Source organism: Quercus suber, unplaced genomic scaffold, assembly GCF_002906115.3.
Source record: "Quercus suber isolate HL8 unplaced genomic scaffold, Cork oak 2.0 scaffold_359, whole genome shotgun sequence".
In the NCBI taxonomy this organism is placed as follows: domain Eukaryota; kingdom Viridiplantae; phylum Streptophyta; class Magnoliopsida; order Fagales; family Fagaceae; genus Quercus; species Quercus suber.
In genome coordinates, this window is record NW_027069811.1 from 245,927 (window position 1) to 268,069 (window position 22,143).

The 22,143-nt window shown below is 30.3% G+C and overlaps 2 protein-coding genes and 1 non-coding gene across 3 annotated transcripts; 1 reads left to right on the forward strand and 2 right to left on the reverse strand.

The window, feature by feature from the left end:
* Nucleotides 1-585: 585 nt before the first annotated feature.
* Nucleotides 586-694, forward strand: LOC112027803 (small nucleolar RNA R71). The gene has a single exon (XR_002884536.1). It is a non-coding gene; the product is annotated as a small nucleolar RNA R71 (small nucleolar RNA).
* A 1,911-nt stretch (nucleotides 695-2,605) lies between these two features.
* LOC112027781 (uncharacterized) lies at nucleotides 2,606-8,319 on the reverse strand. Its single transcript, XM_065760240.1, has 5 exons — nucleotides 7,824-8,319; nucleotides 7,631-7,769; nucleotides 5,837-5,916; nucleotides 4,879-5,279; nucleotides 2,606-2,638 (listed from the first exon to the last, which is right to left on the reverse strand). Exons 1-5 carry the CDS (start codon nucleotides 8,317-8,319, stop codon nucleotides 2,606-2,608), a joined length of 1,149 nt encoding a protein of 382 aa, XP_065616312.1.
* Nucleotides 8,320-16,436: 8,117 nt separating this feature from the next.
* LOC112027782 (UPF0481 protein At3g47200) lies at nucleotides 16,437-22,143 on the reverse strand. The gene is made up of 2 exons (XM_024060434.2): nucleotides 22,034-22,143; nucleotides 16,437-18,062 (listed from the first exon to the last, which is right to left on the reverse strand). Exon 2 carries the CDS (start codon nucleotides 18,055-18,057, stop codon nucleotides 16,654-16,656), a length of 1,404 nt encoding a protein of 467 aa, XP_023916202.2. The 5' UTR covers nucleotides 18,058-18,062; nucleotides 22,034-22,143; the 3' UTR covers nucleotides 16,437-16,653.

A 22,143-nucleotide genomic window follows, 5' to 3' on the forward strand; every position in this document is an offset into this window, starting at 1 on the left:
GGGAGGATATGTTTGACTGGGTGGACGAAATTGACTTTGTTGATGCACTTGTTGTCCACCTACATTTGTGGGAGGATGGTTCTGCCTCCAAGAGAAATTAGGATGATTTTGCCAATTTGGATTGTATGTCTCTGAAAATGGACTAGCAAGTGGCCTTCCATAATTATTCAGTGCATTTGCTTGCTCAGTATAGTATTCAGGGTAACCAACTGTGGAAGGACACATTTGTGTTGTATGCATAGGACTGGCACAAATAGAGCATGTTTCACTTTGAACTTGATTGACAGAATTCATCCCTCTACCTAAAGCTAAAGCTTCAACCTTACGAGTGAGATTGTCCAACCTAGCTTTTATGTCTAAATCTTCATTGACTTCATACAATCCTCATTTCTTAATTGCAGGGCAGATCTCTCTCCACGATTGGAAAAGTCCCATTGTTGTGAGCTTTCTGATAAATTCTCAAGAAATTTGTAGGCCTCATCATCCATAAGACTCAAAAATTCACCACCATTCATGGATTCAATCATGTTACGATTTGTCTGAGTTAAACCATTATAAAAATATTGTATTAGTCTCCATGTTTCAAAACAATGATGAGGACACTTTAAGATCAAGTCCTTAAATCTCTCCCAACTCTCATAAAATTTCTCTTGTTCATCCTGATAAAACTCTGCAATTTCTCTCCTCAAAGCATTGGTCTTGGCAATTAGGAAAAATTTAGAGAGGAATTTTGTAACCAATAGTTCCCATGAAGTGATAGATCCAGGTGACAAAGAATTAAGCCATGCTTTTGCCTTATCCTTCAAGGAAAAAAAGGGAATAAACGCAAGCGAACAGAGTCATCAGAGAAATTCTGGAACTTACAAGTAGCACAAATCTCAAGAAAATCCTTTACATGTATATAAGGGTCTTCTCTATCCAATCCATGAAAAGTGGAAAGAAGATGGGTTATCTGTGGTTTCAACTCAAAATGTGCAGCAGTGGTTGCAGGCAATACTATGCAAGATGGAGGGTTGGTGGTTATGGGTGAGAACAACTCCCTAAGAGTCTTTGAATCATCTCCTGTTTCTCCCATTGTGAATGAATAATTAAAACTAACAAGACGATTGTCTTTATCATGTATCCAAGTTCTCATACACCAAGCACAAAGAATTTTTTTTTTTTTTAATTTAAAAAAATATATATAAATTTTAACTACAACTAGTAGAAGAAAAAATTCAATTAAGACCTAATTTATTTTCCTAACCAAGTCCCCGACAACGGCGCCAAAAACTTGTTGTGAAATTTTAAAATACTCGCAAGTGTACAACCGTACCGAAGTATAGTTTGACAAGAACGAGGTCGAACCCACAGGGACTTGAATGAATGTAGGAAAATTAATTAAACCTTAACCAAATTAATCCTAATCTAGTTTAATAAAAATTGGTTGTTTTGAAATTAAATAAACTAAGCAAATAATAAAATTAAGCAAATAGTTAAACTAAGCAAAAGATATAAAGCAATAAAAAGATGTAAATAATTAAGGGAAAGGAATTAAGGTTTTGGAATTGGCCTTGTAAGTCATATCAGCATATATTTATGATCATTAATTTTTCCCAACTCACTACATGATAATTTAGAAATCAATCTTGCTACCATGGAAAATATTATCATTAAAACTTCTATTTAAATATATAAAGCATGTCCTTCTTCGCTTCTTAAGTATAAAACCAAATCATCAATTGTATCCGTAGCCAAACAAATCACAAGATATATCCAATTCTAAAAATCAAATCATAACTTGTATCCATTGACAGACAAATCACAAGTGATATCCAATTTTATAATCAAGAATTAATAAACCAAGCATTCAATTAATTAAGACAAATCCTAAATTATGAGAAAAACATGATTGAACTCATATCTAGAATCTCATCTTAGTCAATTGATATGAAGCAAGAACAATTTAAATCATTAAAGAACAACTATTGTGGAAAAAATCAAATCACATAAATATTACTGATTATCCTTAACAAGGTTTCATCCTCAACCCTAATTATAAATTTAGCTACTCATAATAATTGAAAGAAAACAAAAGAATAAAATACTAAACATTAAACTAGACAAATAAAATAGAGAAAGAAATAGTCACAATGCTATCATGAAGAAAAGCTACAGAGAAGCCACATGCGGCACTACCTCTTGCTCCAATTTTCTGTTTTGCATCTCAGCCCTAGCACTAGCCTCGACCCCTTGAATTTTGCCCTAAAAAGCCTTTAAATAGGTCAAGGAATCCTATTACAAGTTGAATTCCCGTTTAAAGAAAATTCCAGATTTTTAGGCTTCACTTAACCGACTATTTCGGCCCATTTAACTTCAGAATTCGGGCTCCTGGTAAACTACAGAGTTGTAGCCCTTTAAGTTAAAGTTCCAGCCCAACTTGAATCATCTCGATTGAACATCTGAGCCGAAAGTTATTCCAAAAATACTAACTGATGTGCAGGCTGGAATCCTAATCCGAATTGGACTTGGATTTGGTGCAAATTTCATTTGATTCCTTACTCCAATTGGACTTAAATTTAATATTCATGCCTGGCTGGATGTAAGTTGGCTTGATTCAATTAGCCTAGCCCCACTTTGCATGTAAAGCCCTTGTTACCTGCAACACAAAGATATTACATAATCAGTCATAAAATAACATAAAAGTATGGCTAAATATGTAGATATGTGAGTATTTTATTGTATATATTTCATACACATCAACAAGTTTGGTAGGTCTAGCCATAATACTCTCCAATAGCAAAGCTGATTTACGAAGTCCAGTCCGTGAGAATACTATAGTTGGGCGGAAATCTTCCAAACTAATAAGTACCAAACACCTCTCTCAAGAAAATTCTCCAAGCCTTGAGCCAAAATCTTTTCTTTTTCTATTTTTGCGATGGCAAATGGCAATTAGACTTGTAAAGTTGTAATTGTGTTGTCTGTAAATTGTCTTAAAAGTGATCCATGACCGTTCTTTGTATCTTGTCCCAGCCTAGGGACAGAGCTATTCATAACTGGATAGAGCTATTCATTGGCATTGGGTGCAATGCCCCCCCGAATTTTATAATTAAAAAAAAAGTACTAATTTTAGTAATTTAGTTCAATAAAATTAAGTTTATCCCCCCTCTTTAACAATGTCATTAATCATTTTAAAGGCCATTAAAAAAGTTATATATATAAAATAAATAAAGAAAATTAATAAACCCAAAAAAATTAGGACAAGAACAAAAAATATCAGTAATAAAGCTTAAAAAACAAAACAAAACAAAAAAAAATTAAGCTCAATCAATCAATTTTACCCAAAACAAATAACCTAACCTTTTAAAAAATTTTAAACAAAATAATTTTGCCCTTACCCAGTAGCAAATGCACACATAAAAGACACACGAAAGCCTACTAAGTAGCCTACTTGAGAGAAGAGAAAGTGAGAAACTATGTCATCAAAACTGACATTCACCAACAAAAAAAAAAAAAAAAAAAAATGGAAGATGAGTACGGATTCATTCATAGATGATTTTAAAGATCTATAAAAATTCCAAGTTTCCCTTTTTGTATTAAGAAACAATGATTTTGTATCTTTCTCTTCGTTGACAGTTTGTTGATACCAAATGAATACTTATTTGGAGTTTTATAAGGATTTTTTTTTTATATACTTCTATTTCCTAACTCCAAGTTTTGGCTTTGTCCATATCTTGTCCCCATCATCCTTGAAGAGATGGTATTGAAATATATATTTTTAAATGGAAGGACTTGTAACGGTGTCGTCATTAATGGAAAATATGGCAATTAGACTCATCACATAGAAGCATAGTTTTTTGTTTGTGTTTGGCTAGGTGAGAAACAATGAGAAAATGCAGTCATTAAGAACCCATTTTTTTGTGATATATGTCTTTTTTCCCCCTAAAAATATGAATATTTCTGTGCCAGATTATTTGATGCTAAAATTATACCATTACAGCACTCTTTTAGATGCATAGGATAAAAGTTAACAGAGGTTAATGGAAGGACAAAACTTTTCGGACAAAAAACAAATTTCGTACAAATTTTAGAGATGAAAACACTATTTTAGCCAGTCTAAAAACTAGTATATGTCAATTTTTAAGAAACTTCACAGCACATTGTCATGAAATAAACACACACACACACAAATATATATATATATATATATATAAGGCTAAAATGAATAAATCAAAAGTTACATGAATTAATTGAATTTTAAACAAAGTTAGAACATGTCATTTGTAATTTAAACCATATGAGCCATAGAAATAGTTTTTATTATTCAAATTATTCAAATGAACTTATGTCGTACATGCGCAACACACAGGACATTGACATTGGATAGTTATTCTTAAAAGAAGAATGTATAATAGGCATTACCCACACAAGAAACAGTGATATTATTATTAGCATTCAGTGGTAAAGCGAAATAACAGAAGACAGAACAAACTCTTCATGAAAGTGTTAGAAGTATTGGTTAAATGATTATATTTACCATATCCCAACAGCTTAAGCTTTTGGGACAATTGGTAGTTTAACATGGTATCAGAGCATGAGATCCTGAGTTCGATCCTTGTCTCCTCCACTCTACCTCCCATTTAAATTCCCACGTGTTGGGTCTCACCTTTTAAAAGGTAGTTTCGGCCCACACGTGAGGGGGAGTATTAGAAGTATTGGTTAAATGATTAGATTTACCATATCCCAACAGCTTAAGCTTTTGGGACAATCGGTAGTTTAACAGAAAGCTGAAACAATGTTTCAAACAGCCAGTGCCCAAATATAAAATAGACGACCCTATTAGGAACAAGAGGGAATCACAAGCTGATCAGACGCAGTGGACTTGATCTATTGAGTTACGAAAGGTTTAATAGTACTCCAGATAGACAATCCAAAGACTACAAGCCCAACAACAGTTAGAGTGCCTCTCCAAAGATTGGAGAAATAGGTACTTGTCAAGGTTCCCATATTATGGTTGTAACAATTCTCATAGTGCTCATTAAGCTTTTTAGCCATTTCTCCGTAATAGGAATGATTTTCCACAAATATTTCATGGCCTAGGTTGTTTACCATAGTAGCAACATCTTCATTGCTGCCTAACAAATTAATTATAATCTTATTTTCAACGAACAACTCCACATCTTCTCTTGTGTTGATGAGATAATCCAATAGCATAATATAGTCGCATATATGAGATTCAGATGGATAATGGCATTGCTCCAATGCCATGAGGTTTCGGAACCGGATCTCAGTTGCATCATCTACTGATGTAGGACACAATTTACTATTTAATTATTGTAATTTATTATTTTTGGTATTTTTTATGTAATTTTCGTTATTTTAGGTTTAGGTGTTTTATTTCCTTATTTTTAGGTGCATTTAGTGCTTTTTAGGTCAAATTTGATTACTGTTATGATTAAGTATCAATTAGCAATTATTTTAGATTATATTTTCTTGTCAGTCAAGTTTTAAGGAGCCCTTAAATAGGCCTTTAATTCTGTAAACGTTTTTCATAGTTTATTATCAATAAAAATTCAGACTTGTGTCTTTTGTATTCTCTGGTGGATTCCAGACCTATCACCTTGTGGACTCAAGGAACTCCTCGTGGATTCGAGGTTTACTATTCAGGAACTAACAGTTTAGTTTCTGTTTCATCAAGAGAGCATCGTGTGTGCTCTTCTTCAAGCTTCCGCGACATCAGTTGGTATCAGAGCCTTGACTTACCCTGGTCTGATTGCTAACCGACGAAACAGTAACCACCACCACAACAACGACGAACAACTTAGCGAGTATTACATAACGTACAACAAGCACTTACAAATATCTATGCTAGGATGGTGCCGTTGAAGAATGGAAACAATAGGGATAACTGCAATGGAGACATAACTCACAGGCAACCTATTGGTAAGCAAATTTCATATAGACCTTATAAGAGAATTGCAAGTTTTATTGGTTATTTTTTAAAAGAAGATTTTCTTGATTGGTTACTTGATCTAGAGGATTTATTTGACTATGAGAATATTTGCTATGAGAGAAAAGTTGGACTTGCTTTGTATAAACTTAGTAAGTATGCCTTATGTTGGTGGGAACGAGTACAATCTGATAGAATTCGACAAGTTAAAGACAAAATTTGTTCATGGCCAAGGATGAAAAAGATGTTTGCTATCAAATTTTATCCTTTGGATTGTGAAGAAATCTTGTCGTATACAATACAAGATTATTATTGGCCAAGAAGTTCATACTTGAATTATTTTGAAGGGCCAAATATTCCACCGTTAAAGGAAGAATTGAATATGGAAGAAAATATAGAGATTTCTAAGGAAATTAATGAAGGCCTTGTTATGGAAGAAGAACCTGAAATCAAGATTGTGGAGAAGATTAATGAAGACCCCATTATAGAGAAAGATTTTGAGGTTGAGATAGTAGAGACCATTAAAGAAGAAATTATAGAGGAAGTTGTCAACGATTTCGATGAAATCAAGTTAGATGATTGCAACATTCAAACTCCTATTATTTTATTGGGAGACACTGAAACAAAGTTTATTGATTTTATTGGGGTGGAAAGATTTGATTTGATCATTGACTCATATTTGGTGAATATTGTCAATTACATGAAGATCAAGGGAGAATAAGTTCAAGTTGCCCAATTAATGACTTTTAAGTTTGGCAAGAAGACAAAGAAGATGAAGTATTCAAAGTATTTGTTCTCTTGGCATGGGAGATTTCAGATTTCAAAGATGAACTCGTGGACGAGTTTGTTTCAAGTGGAGGGGTCTGATGTAGGACACAATTTACTATTTAATTATTGTAATTTATTATTTTTGGTATTTTTTATGTAATTTTCGTTATTTTAGGTTTATGTGGTTTATTTCCTTATTTTTAGGTGCATTTAGTGCTTTTTAGGTCAAATTTGATTCCTGTTATGGTTAGGTATCAATTAGCAGTTATTTTATATTATATTTTCTTGTCAGTCAAGTTTTAAGGAGCCCTTAAATAGGCCCTTAATTCTGTAAACGTTTTTCATAGTTTATTATCAATAAAAATTCAGACTTGTGTCTTTTGTATTCTCTGGTGGATTCCAGACCTATCACCTTGTGGACTCAAGGAACTCCTCGTGGATTTGAGGTTTACTATTCAGGAACTAATAGTTTAGTTTCTGTTTCATCAAGAGAGTATCGTGTGTGCTCTTCTTCAGACTTTCGCGACATCATCTACAATTAACGTTGGGACCTTCAACAAAGTTTGCATACATTCCAAGCATGGAAAGCATTTTAAGCACGGTAAGCAATTTAAGAACCACGAGATATTGAAGCAAGGAAATATTTCCAATAGCCGCAACTTCATGAATTGAATGTCAAGTAACCTACTCACTTTATCTTTTCTGAACATTACTCCTGCCACGAACAGCTTTGTTGCACTATATAGATGAGTAATAGTGCTCCCCTTCTTGTATTGAGTAGATGGACAGTAGGAATATCTGACCAAATCAGTAAAATGTTTTACTTCCTTCCCAGCTGGTATTTTTGACTTAGAAGAAGAAAAATACCCACAAGCAAGATCAAGAAAGGAAATTTCATTTTTTTTCTCAGAATAGGAAATTTGATCATATCACTCCTTAAGAATAAAAAATGGAAGTTGGTTCTCAAGTAACATCAAATCTTGCTCGATGCCATACTCTAGCCACGGTTTACTTAATATATAATCCTTTTCATCTTCTTTCTTCGCATCATTCTTCAAGAAGGGCTCATTTTCTTGACTCCTCAAGTTTGGCTCATTTTCTCGACTCCTCTTCTTATTTTCTCGACTCCTCAAGAAGAGCTCAATGATAAAGGTTGAATCCAGTAGAACCATTTTCACGAAGTCTTCGCTGTTTAGTTTAGAGATCTCTGCATAACAATGGCGAATCTTTACTTCATTTTCTTCAATGATCCTAGCTATTTCCTTTTGGCATTTTCCAGTCCTATAACACAAATCCTTGAGGTATCTCACTTTCAACAATTCTATATCCCTCGGTACGTTTTCATTTTCCTCGTCCCTTAACTCTTTTTCACCCCTCAAATCTTTTTCACCATGGTGAAAAGGGCCTATTGAGATTAGCTTTGGAGTATAGGCCTCTTTGTTTACCTGGCGAAGCATCTTGGGGACCTTGTAGATGCAACACTCACGCCACTGGACTGGCTCCATGACTAATGGAACGTCAATGATCAACTCTTCACACATAAGATTGTTTTCCATGACTATTGGAATGTCAACAGCACTAGTGAGCACCATCTTCGAAACTTCATTAATCTCCAAGTTCATTTTTCCAAATGAAACGAAAACAATAATCACTAAAATTTGGAAAAATTTAATTGTTTTTCAAGAGGAACCATTTGCAATAGCTTAGATTACTATACCTTCTTTAGCCCTCAGGGGATGATATGCTTATCTTCTAACTCTATTTCATATTGGGTATTTTCATCTTTGCAAAAGAAAAGAAAAAAAATTAGTAACAACTAGAGCGATCCTCACTTGAAGATATTCAATTGTACACGAGAAAAACACATAATATTATTAAGGAAAATGAATTTTAAAACTTATCTAAAAATTAATAAACAAAAATTTATTTTCTTAAAAAAAATGTGTATTTGTGCTTATATATAGGAAAATTTTCCTATTGCGCCATTGTATATTATACGATTAAAAAGAAAACATTCAAGCTAATGATAAGATTTTGTTATAGTAGAATGGTTTTAGTTTTTAATGTAGCCATCACGATTGTCAAAACTCAATAGAGTACTTCATGTGAAATTTGACGCATAAAAATTACAAAAATGATGATTGATAATATATACATTAACTTGTGCCGAGGAACGTAAGAAAGTCAAGCTCATTACAAAAGTCTTCAGTAATTAAGTAACTTGATATTAGGAAGGTGCAATATCAAATTAGAGCCAGAAAATAATTCACCTCTTAAAGCTTTTAATTTGGGAGTAAATCAAGAATATAATAGTATCAAACATTTGAAGAAATATTTAGTAAACGTCCTTACTCAGTTGAACATATGTATTTTCTTGAAAGCTTGGACTTTTATTATGTCTTTTCTTGAAAGTTTAACAAAAATTATTCGTAATGAAACATATTTATTCAATAACTATTAATAAATAAAAATCCTAATCAACAACTGTTAATAAATAAAAAATTAAATTAGATAACTTTTAGAAAATAACTTATCTAATTCAATTAGAACTTATTTAGAGAGGATAAAAATTTAATTTAATCATATTTTTTTGTGTTATTTTACTCTATCCAAAAATATGATGAATTCTAAATAGTTTAAAAATACATAATTTAAATAACATATTTAAGGGATGACATGGAACATTTGAACATTTGAATACATAGTCCTTACACAATTGAACATTTGAATTTTCTTGAAATTAAGCTCGGACTTCTATCGGGTCTTTTCTTGAATGTTTGACAAAAACTACTCATATATGATACACATTTAATTAATAACTATTAAAAAACACAATTTTAAATTAGATAATTTTTAGAAAACTTATCCAATTCAATTATAACTTATTTAGACGATAAAAATCTAATTTTACCATATTTTTTAAGTATTATTTTTCTCTATCCAGAAATATGATGAATTCAAAATAAAAGTTTAAACATACATAGCTTGTTACTATTTGTTACTCTAAAAACCAAATTAAATAATAATTTAAACGGATGACATGAAAAAACTGATTTTCAAAAACTTATGTTGCAATATAATTAGAAGAAGTGAACCATAAGTCAAAAATTTTCATTTTATATTATTATAAAAATATAGATATATAATATCATATTCAAAATTATATAAACTGAACAAAAATCTGTTTGTATCAACTTTAAAGTTTCATAAAAAAAAAATGAGTTATTTTTCAAAAACTATTTTCTATAAAATTATAGACAAAGTTTAGCTACAAAATTAATTATAACCTAAGATTATAACCTTACCCAATAAAATAAACATTACTACATATTTTGAAAATCTAACCATTGAATTACATATTCTTTACACTCTTAATACACATGTCAAATTTTGTGTCAATCAAATATTATTTACTATATGATCTATAAGCTTATATTTTATTCATAATTTTAAACTATAAAAACTTACAATTTAAACAATTTATTGATAACATAACTATTGATCTTTAATTTTCTAAAAATTTTGCAAGCATAAAGGATATAAGAAGAACATGTAATCTAATGGTGAATTTATCCAAATTCACCACCAATAAAAAGATATTGAGGAAGGTTGTAGCCAAAGGTTACAACCAATTTTGTAGCTAAATTTTGTCCTAAAATTATTTCATTTTCCAATGTTTAGTAGCAACCTTAAATGTGTTGGAAAACAATCTTTTAACTTTCCTTATTTAACTTATCATGAAATATAATTAGTGAAAAAAAAAATCTCTAATAAATAAATCATTAAGAAAAATAAGAGAATTTCAAAAGAGATCTATTAATAAATTTGTTAACAAGTGAAAATATTGGTGAGTTATATTTGTCTGCATAACTAAAAGTTTTCAAATAAGTTTACAAATAAGATAAAATAATCTAACTAACGAACTAAATTATATATATATATATATATAAACTTTTTCCAAATGAATGTATCACCAACAAAAGTGTATTATCATTAGTTGTTACAATTGTTTCCACATACAGAAATTTTTCAAAATTAATACTAATAAATCCTACCCAAGACCATCAATTTTGTGAGAAATATTAAATTGATTAATCATATTATTAATTCAAAATGAGATGCTGGAAAAAATTAAATACATGAAGTGAAATAGCCTAACCAAAAGCTAAGACACCATTTCCTTATTTAAAACACACACAAAAAATTAATATAATTAATCTTGTAATTATAAAAAGTTAAATACATATTCTTTAATAATTTGATATCAGAATAAACATTGTTTAAAATTATCACCTTAAAATCCCAAAAAAAATTGATAATCCCTCGTATTTTTAATAAAGTTATATGAGAATCATTATTTAAATTTTATATGTAAATGTTAAAATCCCACTTTCAACAACTAAAAGTTTTTATATGTAACATTAAAGAGCCGTCTCAATTATACTGACCACTCTTCTTTATGAGAAGAAGCAAATTTCACCTCTCATTGTTGCAATTATCGAATTATTCTGTTAAAAAAAAAATCCAAGAACTCACCACTATAATGTTTATTAATTTGTGAAATATGAAAAAAAATACTACTATAAATTTTTATTAATATTAGTTTCTGAAAAATGTTAAAACTACTATAAATTTTACCACTAACATGATAAAGATGTGATTAGTGCCAGTACCCTAATAATTAATAAATAACTATCTTAATTATTTTTTGATAACTGGTGACATATAAATTTATAAGTTTTATATATGTTGGAGTTTGATAAATAGTGATACTTCAATTTCCATAATTTATGGGATTCTAAACTTTCACCTAGAAGATATGAATTTAAATTCAAAGCGTCTTGCACTAAATTAGAATTGTATCAAATCATGGTTAAAACTAGTGAACTTTTCTTTCTAGTCTCTACTCTAATGGTCACGTGGGTAATTTAAAAAAGATTAAAATAAATAAATAAAAAGATAAACTTATAATTTTTTTTAGTGATAATTTCAACTTATAGCGCCCATTCTAAAAAGTGAAATAAACTTACATTAAAATCTCAAGATTTCAATAAAATTAAATTTTTAAGGCTATTTGAATAATAAGATCTAATTTATCTTTCTCTCGAAAACAATAGATATAATTTATCAAAAATTCAAAAAGACAGAAGTTTAAATTACACTCATGGAAATTATAAATTCTGAATAATAGAAAGCCTTACCAAGGAAATAAATGCTTTTATTATTATTATTATTTTTTTTTTTTGGAGGAAACAATAATACTTATTAATTAGAACACACGAATATAGAGTTTTTTAAACAGGCTTATAATATATTATATAACTAAAATACCACTACAAAACTACCTAACATTTGTAGTAGTAGCCTTGAGACTTGAGAACACCACTTGAACACACACACTTATATAATTGAGTTTCTCGATGGTGATACCAAACTGTCTTCTTGCAATCCTATTTATAGATAGTATGTGTGAATCTGTGATCCTCTCTCTCTCTCTCAGACACACAAGCACAAATCACGTTATGGTGCGGACAACGTAATACAAAATTATTATAGTTAGTGCATTACTGATCATGCAGATTTTACATAGAATTTCAACCTAAACCGTGTTCGTGAATGAATTTATATTACACGTAAGACATCAACAACTAAATTTCGAGATGATGTCCCAAGCTAATCGAGTTTATGATTAGCTTTGGTTTTATTTAGATTCATTGCTTAAAGTGGTCTCATGGAACTGAATTCGGTCCTACATGATCAAGGTAGGGATACATACCAAATTGGTTATCTTCACTTGCGTAACACATTACAGCTGGACACAAAGTCCACACTTTTTGTCCGCCATGAGAGGAACTACAGTTGGCTAAATACAATTCTCTTAACCTTGGGCCCAAATCTTTCAAATAATAATATTTTAAAAAAAGGTAAAATAGAATCAACATTCTCAGAGTTTTGGGCTAATACTAGACAGATTCAAGACATTTTAAAACTCACTAATTTGATTGGCTAATATGGCAAAATACCCCTTCCAGCCAAACTTTCCAGCAAAATGCCCTCTGTCTGAAACTATTTAGGAATATACCCCTATTTTGAAATACTATTTTTTTAAAATCGAGTTTCAATATAAAACTCGATTTTTAGAAAATTGAGTTATAGCAGAATTAAACTTAAATAAATAAAAAAATTTGTGGAACTCGAGTTCCATTCAAGGAACTCGAGTTCATGCAGGGACGGAACTAGGATTCGTAGTTGGGAGAGGCCAAGCTTACTATAAGTTCATTGAATTTCATGACGTCTATTAACAACTTAATCACATATTTGTGGATAAAATATATAATCATGTTGCAATGAACTAATACTTATTTCATCAATAGCAATTTTTCAAAATCTTGTTCAGTGATTTTTTGAAAATAGGATATCAGTAATAACTTTGAATTTATTTGTTTTTTCTTTCAAAAAATAAAACATTATAGTTGATTTTTCCGTAATCTAGAAATCATATAAAAAAGTCATATAAATTATAAGGATTTATTTTACATCTACATAACTTTCAAATAATTTCTTGACTTACAAAGTCATGAGATTTTATCCAACGTAAAAATCAATGTTTATTTGGTTTTTGTTTGGAACTACTTTTTGGAACAATAGATTTATAAGATAAGGAAATAATGAAGTATCTTAAAATTAATTAAATAAATAGTAGAATGAGTACTCTTCATGTGTTATTTAGACATACCTTACACCCTTTTCTTTTTTCTTTTTCTTTTTTTTGGGATGAGTACAGCTTTTATCATTAGTTACTTCTTTTGAACCAAAAGTTGAGACATATATATACTCCATCTAGCACAATAGCAAACACGTGCCACAACCCCCTTTACCTAGGCATTCACAAGTTCACTATTCACACAAAACAACACAATTGTTTTATTTTTATTTTTTCTATGAAAACGATAGCCACAAATTCACACATACACTATCAGTTACTAGCCAGCATTTATCAGATAAAAATTGGCAAAGGATCTACCTCATGGGCTCACACAACACATCTTAGAGAGAGCAGAGAGAGGATTGAGATGAGATTTCAAATAAGAGAGAGGTCAAATTAGAGAAGGAAGAGCCTAGTCTGCTATATTGCCATAAGGGTATTCTTTTTATTTATATTTGCGATTTGTTTGATTGGTTTGTTTGAATGTGTTTTTTTTTTTTTTTTTTTTTTTTTTTGGGATAACTGGGCAAAAGGGTAGGTCAGATATTTTTTCTACTTGGGTCAATTTGTAAGTTTTTTTGGAGAAGGGGGCCAAGTATATAAATTTTGGGATCATATTTTAAATTTTTTTTATAAACATACAAAATTAAAATTTTAAAAAACTTTTGGGGGGGGGGGGGGGCATGGCCCCCTCAGTCCAAACATAGTTCCGTCTCTGAGTTCATGGAACTCGAGTTCCTTGAAAATGTTCAAGTGGAACTTGAGTTCCATGAACTCGAGTTTTTTGAATGGAACTCGAGTTTCATGAACTCGAGTTCCACAAATTTTTTTTTTTTTAAGTTTAATTTCGCTATAACTCGATTTTCTCAAAATCGAGTTTCAAAACAAGAGCATATCCCTAAATAGTTTCCAGACAGTGGGCATTTTGCTGGAAAGTTTGTGAGAAATGGGTAAAACCCCATTTTGGCCTAATTTAATTCCTAAACTGTTATTATTTTTTTGCTCTCAATCATGGTGATTAAGAACTAAATTGATCAGTTTTAAAATGTTTTAGATCTAACTAGCATTAACCCAAATGTCAAGATTGTTAACCGTAATTTACCAAAAAAAGGGGGGGGGGGGTGGGGTGGGAACTTGTAATTTGATTAGTTTAACTCTCTGTTTTGGTTCACCCATTTGCACAGTTACACTTACAGCCATCTTTTAACTCAATCCAAACAAGGTGTTATTTTTTTGTTTTATTTTTTTTTTAAATCCAAACAAGGTGGTTTTGATTGGCTTTGCTGGATGTTCTGGCGTGAATGGAAAAATTTTGTTTCCAAAAAGCTCATAACCTCTATATTCTCATGGCATAAAAGTAATAATAATTAAAAGATTATTGCTGTCCAGTTAAATGGTTGTGGAAGAAGAGAAGAACCCCACCAAACTTCGCATCGAAATGTTCTTAATAACTTCCTATGGTATTAATTGTTACCTTCACAAAGCTCCATTTTTCTTGTAGAAAAATAAAGAAATGGAGGAACTTCTATACATTGGGGTTTTCTGTATTGATCCTTAGGAACATGATACATGAATGAGATTATTATTACTATAAAATTGTGATTTCCAACTATATTGTGTTGGCTTTAATTCCGTGCCAAATTTGATTGTATTTTCTTCAATAATTTTCTCTGTATGTATGTGGGTTTATTTGTAAGGGATGAGTGTAAGAGATCGGTGAAGAATCAAGCTTCAAGAGTTGAATTTGTGGATTTCACGACTAGCTCACGAGTAGCTTGTCAGAAGCAACTCGCAAAAAGGCTACTTGTGAAGCACATGACTGGAAGACGAAAAGTAATGTTAGGTTGTCATTTTCATGACTGTCTCGTGGGAAGGGCCAACCCGTGAAGGACTTGTGAAAGTCTTTGTTTGGCAAACCCTAGAAACCCTTAGGAATGGGGAAACTTCATAGAGCTCCATTTTTCTTGTTGAAAAATAAAGAAATGGAGAAACTTCTATACATTGGGGTTTTGTGTATTGATCCTCAAGAACAAGATACATGAATGAGATTATTATTACAAGGAGGATTTTATACACACAATTAAATACAATGGAATTCAAAGGGTTAAATTATGGTACGAGAAAATCATGGAGTCATCTCCAATAGTAATATCTCAATCTTGAGTTCATCTTACCCTTTCAATTGAGACGAAACATAGTAAGATTGAGCTTAAGAGCAAGAAGCATGGACAGTTCACAAGTGATGTAGAAGAAATAGTACAGACTTTTCTTGAGCAGATGGATCAGAATCCAATGTGCGGGGAATTCAAGAAGTAGAAAATTACTAACAGTTTTACAATTATAATTTTTGTGCAAACATGAGGAAATTAAAAAAGCCGACTGGCCATTACTACCTGATGGTATATCTCATGTCTGTAATTCACTAACAAGCTTCCTGTTGCTCTTGTGGATTGTTTTGGAAATTAAGTTTAGAGTTATATTATCACGTACGTCCCATGCCACTATTATAGTGTTACTGTTATTCATTTTGTTGGGAAAAAAAATTATGAAGAAGAATAAAGCTATCAAAACAACGCTCTCAGGACAACATCTCCCTACTCTCTCTTTATGCTATTGGATTAAAAAGGATTGGGATGCATGCCAATCAAAAATCAAACACCGCATTGACTATTTTCTTCTTTGTTTAATCAGATTATTTATGCGAGAAGAGGAAACAACAATCATATCTTAAATTTTGTTAGATACTATACAGCTAACATTTATATATGAAAATGTAAGGTAGTTATGCTTGGTAGAAATCACTTTTTAAAAAGAAAAAAGAAAAAAAAAAATCTATGCTAGCTGGGCATTACCCTCACAAGAAACAATGATTGTTTTTCTTTTTTATAACTTTATTTGTTAATTGTCTTTTGCTAAAAGTGATTTAAAGTATATTTGTACGTACATTAAAGGAAGATAACATTTTAAAATATTGTACATAAATAAAATGAAGTAAAAGCTAAATTAAAATGTTTGTAGCAAATGGACACGAAATGACAGAGAATAGAACTTTATAATTGGTTGAAATACAAACTCTTCATATATGCCATAACAACATTTCAAACAACCATTCATAAAAAATAAATTAAAAAATATAAAAAAATTTCAAACAACCAGTGCCCAAATAAAGGGAATAGGGTAGACAAGCCAATTGATGAAAGGCTGTCACAAAGCTAAACAAAATGACTAGTTCAAACTCAATGGACTGAATCTATTTGATTACATAAGGCCTAATGGTATTCCAGAAAGTGAATCCAAAGACTATAAGACCAACAATAGTTGCAGTGCCTCTCCAAACATCAGCAAAATAGATACTTCTCAGGGATGCCATATTATGGTTGCAACCTTGGTTATAGTGCGTATAAAGGTCTTGAGTGAGATCATCGTAACAGGAATTATTTTCCACAATTTCATGGCTAAGTTTATTTACCATATTGGCAACTGCTTCATTGCTGCCTAACGCATTGGCTATAATCTCTTCTTTAACTAGCAAATCCACATCTTCACTGGTGTCGATAAGACAATCCAATAGCACAACATAGTTGCATATATAAGATTCAGATGGATAATGGCATTGCTCCAATGCCATGAGGTTTCGGAAACAGATCTCAGTTCCACCATCTATTATTAACGTTGGGACCTTCAACAAAGTTTGCATACGTTCAAAGCATGGAAAGCATTTTAAGCACGGTAAGCAATTTAAGAACCATGAGATATCGAAGCAAGGAAATATTTTCAAGAACGGCAACTTCTTGAATTGAATGTCAAGTAACCTACTCTGACTCTCTTCATCATTTCTGAACATTACTCCTGCCCCGTACAGCTTTGTTGCACTATATAGATTAGTAATAGCGCGTCCCTTGGTGTATTGAATAGATGGACAATAGGAATATCTGACCAAATCAGTAAAATGTTTTACTTCCTTCCCATCTTGTATTTTTAACTTAGAAACAGAAAAATACCGACAAGCAAGATCAAGAAAGGAAATTTCATTGTTTTTCTCAGAATAGGAAATTTGATCATATAACTCCTTAAGAATAAAAAATGGAAGTTGGTTCTCAAGTAACATCAAATCTTGCTCGACGCCCTCCTTTAGCCATGGTTTACTTAATATATAATCCTCTTCATGTTCTTTCTTCGCATCATTCTTCAAGAAGAGCTCAATGATAAAGGTTGAATCCAGTAGAACCATTTTCACGAAGTCTTCGCTGTTTAGTTTAGAGATCTCTGCATAACAATGGCGAATCTTTACTTCATTTTCTTCAATGATCCTAGCTATTTCCTTTTGGCATTTTCCAGTCCTATAACAGAAATCCTTGAAGTATCTCACTTTCAGCATTTCCATATCCCTCCGTACGTTTTCATTTTCCTCGTCCCTTAATCCATTTTCACCCCTCAAATCTTTTTCACCATGGTGAAAAGGACCTATTGAGATTAGCTTTGGAGTATAGGCCTCTTTGTTTACCTGGCGAAGTTTCTTGGGAACCTTGTAGATGCAACACTCACGCCACTGGACTGGCTCCATGACTAGTGGAACGTCAATGATCAGCTCTTCGCGTATAAGATCATCTTCAATGACTATAGGATAGTCAACAGTAGCACTAGTAAGCACCATCTTTCCTAATGACACAAAAACAATTATTTTCTCGAAGTCCATTTTTCCTAATGACACGAAAACAATAATCACTAGAACTTTAATGGAATTTCAATTTCTCCCCTTTTTGGAAAGTTCAATTATTGTTAAACCGGTCAATGCCATTGAATTACACAGCTCTTGGCCACTATAATGACATCATTAATTTGTCATATTATTTTGAGAAAATTAAACTTTACCACTTTAACCTATATCTTAAATTATACCCTAAACTTTCAAAATGCACAATTAGCACCCTAAAATATAACTCATATTACACTTTGCACCCATCATTAATTTTGTCATTATCTTGGATGACATTACATAAAAATACTCAATTACCCATCTTTTTAATCCCTTTAAAACAAATGAAAAATTACACTTTACTACTCAAAATATACTTTCAATTACACTTTACACCCCAAACTCTTTTTTTTTTAATCCAAAATAATGGTAGAATTAACGGTGGGGTACAAAGTGTAACACGACTTATAGTTTAAGGTGTTAATCATGCATTCTGAAAGTTTAAGATGTAAAATGTAATTTGAAGTATAGTTTAGGATAATAAAGTATAATTATCCATGTTATTCTAAGTGAAATGCAATAGCTTCAATTACTATACCTTCTTTAGCCCTCATGGGATGATATGCTTATCGTCAAGACTATTTCAAATACATCTTGCCAAAAACTTAATAGCCACTAGAGCGATCCTCACTTAAAGATATTCAATTGTACAAGAAATAAAAAACATATAATATTATTAAGGAAAATGAATTTTAAAACTTATCTAAAAAATTAATAAACAAACATTTATTGTCCTAAGAAAATGTGTATTTGTGCTTATAGGAAAATTTTCCTATTGCACGTTGTAATGTTTTTTTATAGTAGAATGGTTTTATTTTTAATGTAGGCATCACAATAGTCAAAAGAGTACTTCATGTGAAATTTGACACATTATAATTACAACATGATGATTGATTATATATGTACATTATATTGTGCCAAGGAACGTAAAAAAGTCAAGCTCATTACAAAAATCTTCAATAATTAAGTAACTTGATATTAGGAAGGTGCAATATCAAATTAGAGCAAGAAAATAATTGACCTCTTAAAAATTTTGATTAGGGTATCAAATATTTGAAGAAATATTTAGTAAACGTCCTTACTTAATTGAACATATGTTTTTTCTTGAAATCTTGGACTTTTATCATGTGTTTTCTTGAAAGTTTGACAAAACTATTCATATATGATACACATTTAATCAATAACTATTAATAAATTAATATTTAAATTAGATAATTATTAGAAGATAACTTATCTAATTCAATTAGAACTTACTAATAGATGCTAAAAATTTAATTTAATGATATTGTTTTAGTGTAATATGTCCTATCTAAGTTTTTAATTTTTGTGCTAAATAAGTTATTGAGGATAAGATATAAGGGAGTTGATTTTTTTTTTTAATTTCACTAAAGGAATTTAATACACGTTATACAAAAGCTAAGGGTTAATTAGGAAAAAAAAATTGCATCATTTAAATAGACGCATTTGTATGGAAAATTATTGAATATTCTGAGAGTACCATAAATACATACTCCCTCTTCTTACATAAATTGTGGGACCCACCTTAAATTTAATTAGTAAGACTCATATTTATGTGAGAGATGGGAATACTCATTTATAGTTCTCTGGGAGTACCTAGTAATTACCCCATTTGTACTGCTCAATGTGAAAACCGAGACGACCACCTTATCATTACTACTGTTAAATATTTATGTGCCATATGTAAGCACATGTTACATGCTAGTTAACATAACTGTAGTAAAATTTTTATAAAATCCTGCAAGGCCAACTCCAGCATATAAGCTAAGTAAGTAATTTCCCAAGGCCCAGAGTGTAAAAAGTTGTCCCATAATTTAGGTTGACGTATTATATTTTTACAGCAACTTAAAATAAAATATATGTAATATCTATCGATTTTTTTTTTTTTTTTTTTTTTGTCTGCAAAAGGTTGTCAATTTCTAGTTTAAAAAATAAATAGCCTATATATTCTTTTTTGCTCCCTCTCTCTAGAAGTATCTCTTGAAAATTAGTCGCAATCAAACTCATTATTTAGGATAAAGTTTAGTTACAAAATTGGTTATAGCCATAAGCTACAACCTTACTCAATATCTTTTTATTAGAAATGAATTTTGACAAATCCACCATTAGATAAAATCTTCTTCTTATATTCTCTATACTTTCAAAATTTCTAAAAAATTAAAGGTCAATAGTTATATTATCAATAAATTGTTTAAATTGCAAGTTTTTGTAATTTAAAATTATGTATAAAATATAAACTTATAGATAATATAGTAAATAATATTTGATTAGCACAAAATTTAACATGTGTATTAAGAATGTAAAGAACGTGTAATTCAACGGTTAGATTTTCAAAATATGTAATAATGTTTATTTTATTGAGTAAGGTTATAGTTTTAGGCTACAATTAATTTTGTAGCTAAACTTTGTCCCATTATTTTTCCCCTTTTACCACTAAGCTTATTCTCACAAGTCATATTTAAGTTAGTAATCTAGAACCAGTCTATTTCAAGAACCGGTAAAAACTGAAAATCGGTCTCTTTTCTGATTTTTTGACCATTTCAGCTTTTAAAGTCATGGCTTCCACAGAAAGAAGTTCTCTATAAATTAATTAATAACTCCTATCCAAGATTAACTATTTCACAATATATATTAAATAGTCATATTATCAAATGAAAATGAGTTGTTAAGAAAAAGTTGAATATAAAAACTTTGTTATTAATTTTGCATCTCAAAAATTAAAAAAAATTAAAAAAAAAAGATTTTGAATTAAAAAAAATTTAGATAGAAAATTAAATATATATTCTTTAATTTGATATAAGATAAAATTGTTTAAAATTATGGCATTAACCCTCAAATTTTCGATTATGATCTATAGAGATCTTAATTTATTTATGTAAGCTCTTTTATTTATTTATAAATACTTGTACTTTCCAAAGCCCCCTTCCTTCTCAACATATGCTATGTAAACAAATGTTTAGAATCCTGTAATGTATATTAATTTTTGCAAATTTCTTAAACTACCACAAAATTTATGATAAAAAACATAGTTTTAAAAATCGAATCTAACTGGCTAGTTCAACTAGTCCGATACAAATAGTAAAAAAATGTGGTTCAACCATAATAACCTCTAGTTCGATCGATAAATACTATGAACTGGCTACTTTTTCGATTCTTTGACTATTCCAGTTTTTAAAATCACAATAAAAAGTTTACAAATTGACAGGAAAATTAATCTAATTGATACCACTACTACAACTAAGAAATAAATATGTTAATTTTTTTTTTTGTAATCAGTAACACGTCAATTTATAATGTTTATATAGGAAAACTTGTTTGTAAAGTTTATGTAATAAAACTTGATGTATCCATATTATCATTTTTAATTTTTTTTTAAAAAAAAATCCAACAAGTTACTAAATAAGAATTTAGTTGATTAAATTATTAGAAAATCCATCATCACTTTTAATTTTAAAAAATCAAAATCTTAATTTATTAGATTCTAAAGTTTTACTGATACAAATCAGTGGATAGAGCTCACTATTGAAAACCGGCTTGTAAGGATAGAGTGTCCAAAAGCTTATAAACATATGATTTAACTTACATTTAATCTATATGAGATATTAGGATCATAACATTCAGCTAGAAGATAATAATTCAAATCTCACGTCATACACTAAATTAAAATGGTAAAAAATAAAACCCTAAACTAACAAACTTTTTTTTTTCCAGTCTCACGTTCGCTAATGGCCATGTGATTTCTAACTAACTTCTTAGGGTCTACCGAACACAGATCTAATTTTATCAAGAATTTAAACATACATAAGTATAAATTAAACTCATGAAAATTAAATTTTGCAATAATAGAAAATCTTACCAATCAAACAGGCCCGAAAACAAAAATGCTAGCTTTTACCCTTGAGAGCACCTCTTAAATACACACTAATATAATTGAGTCTCTCGTTTGTGAATTTGATAGTGATACCA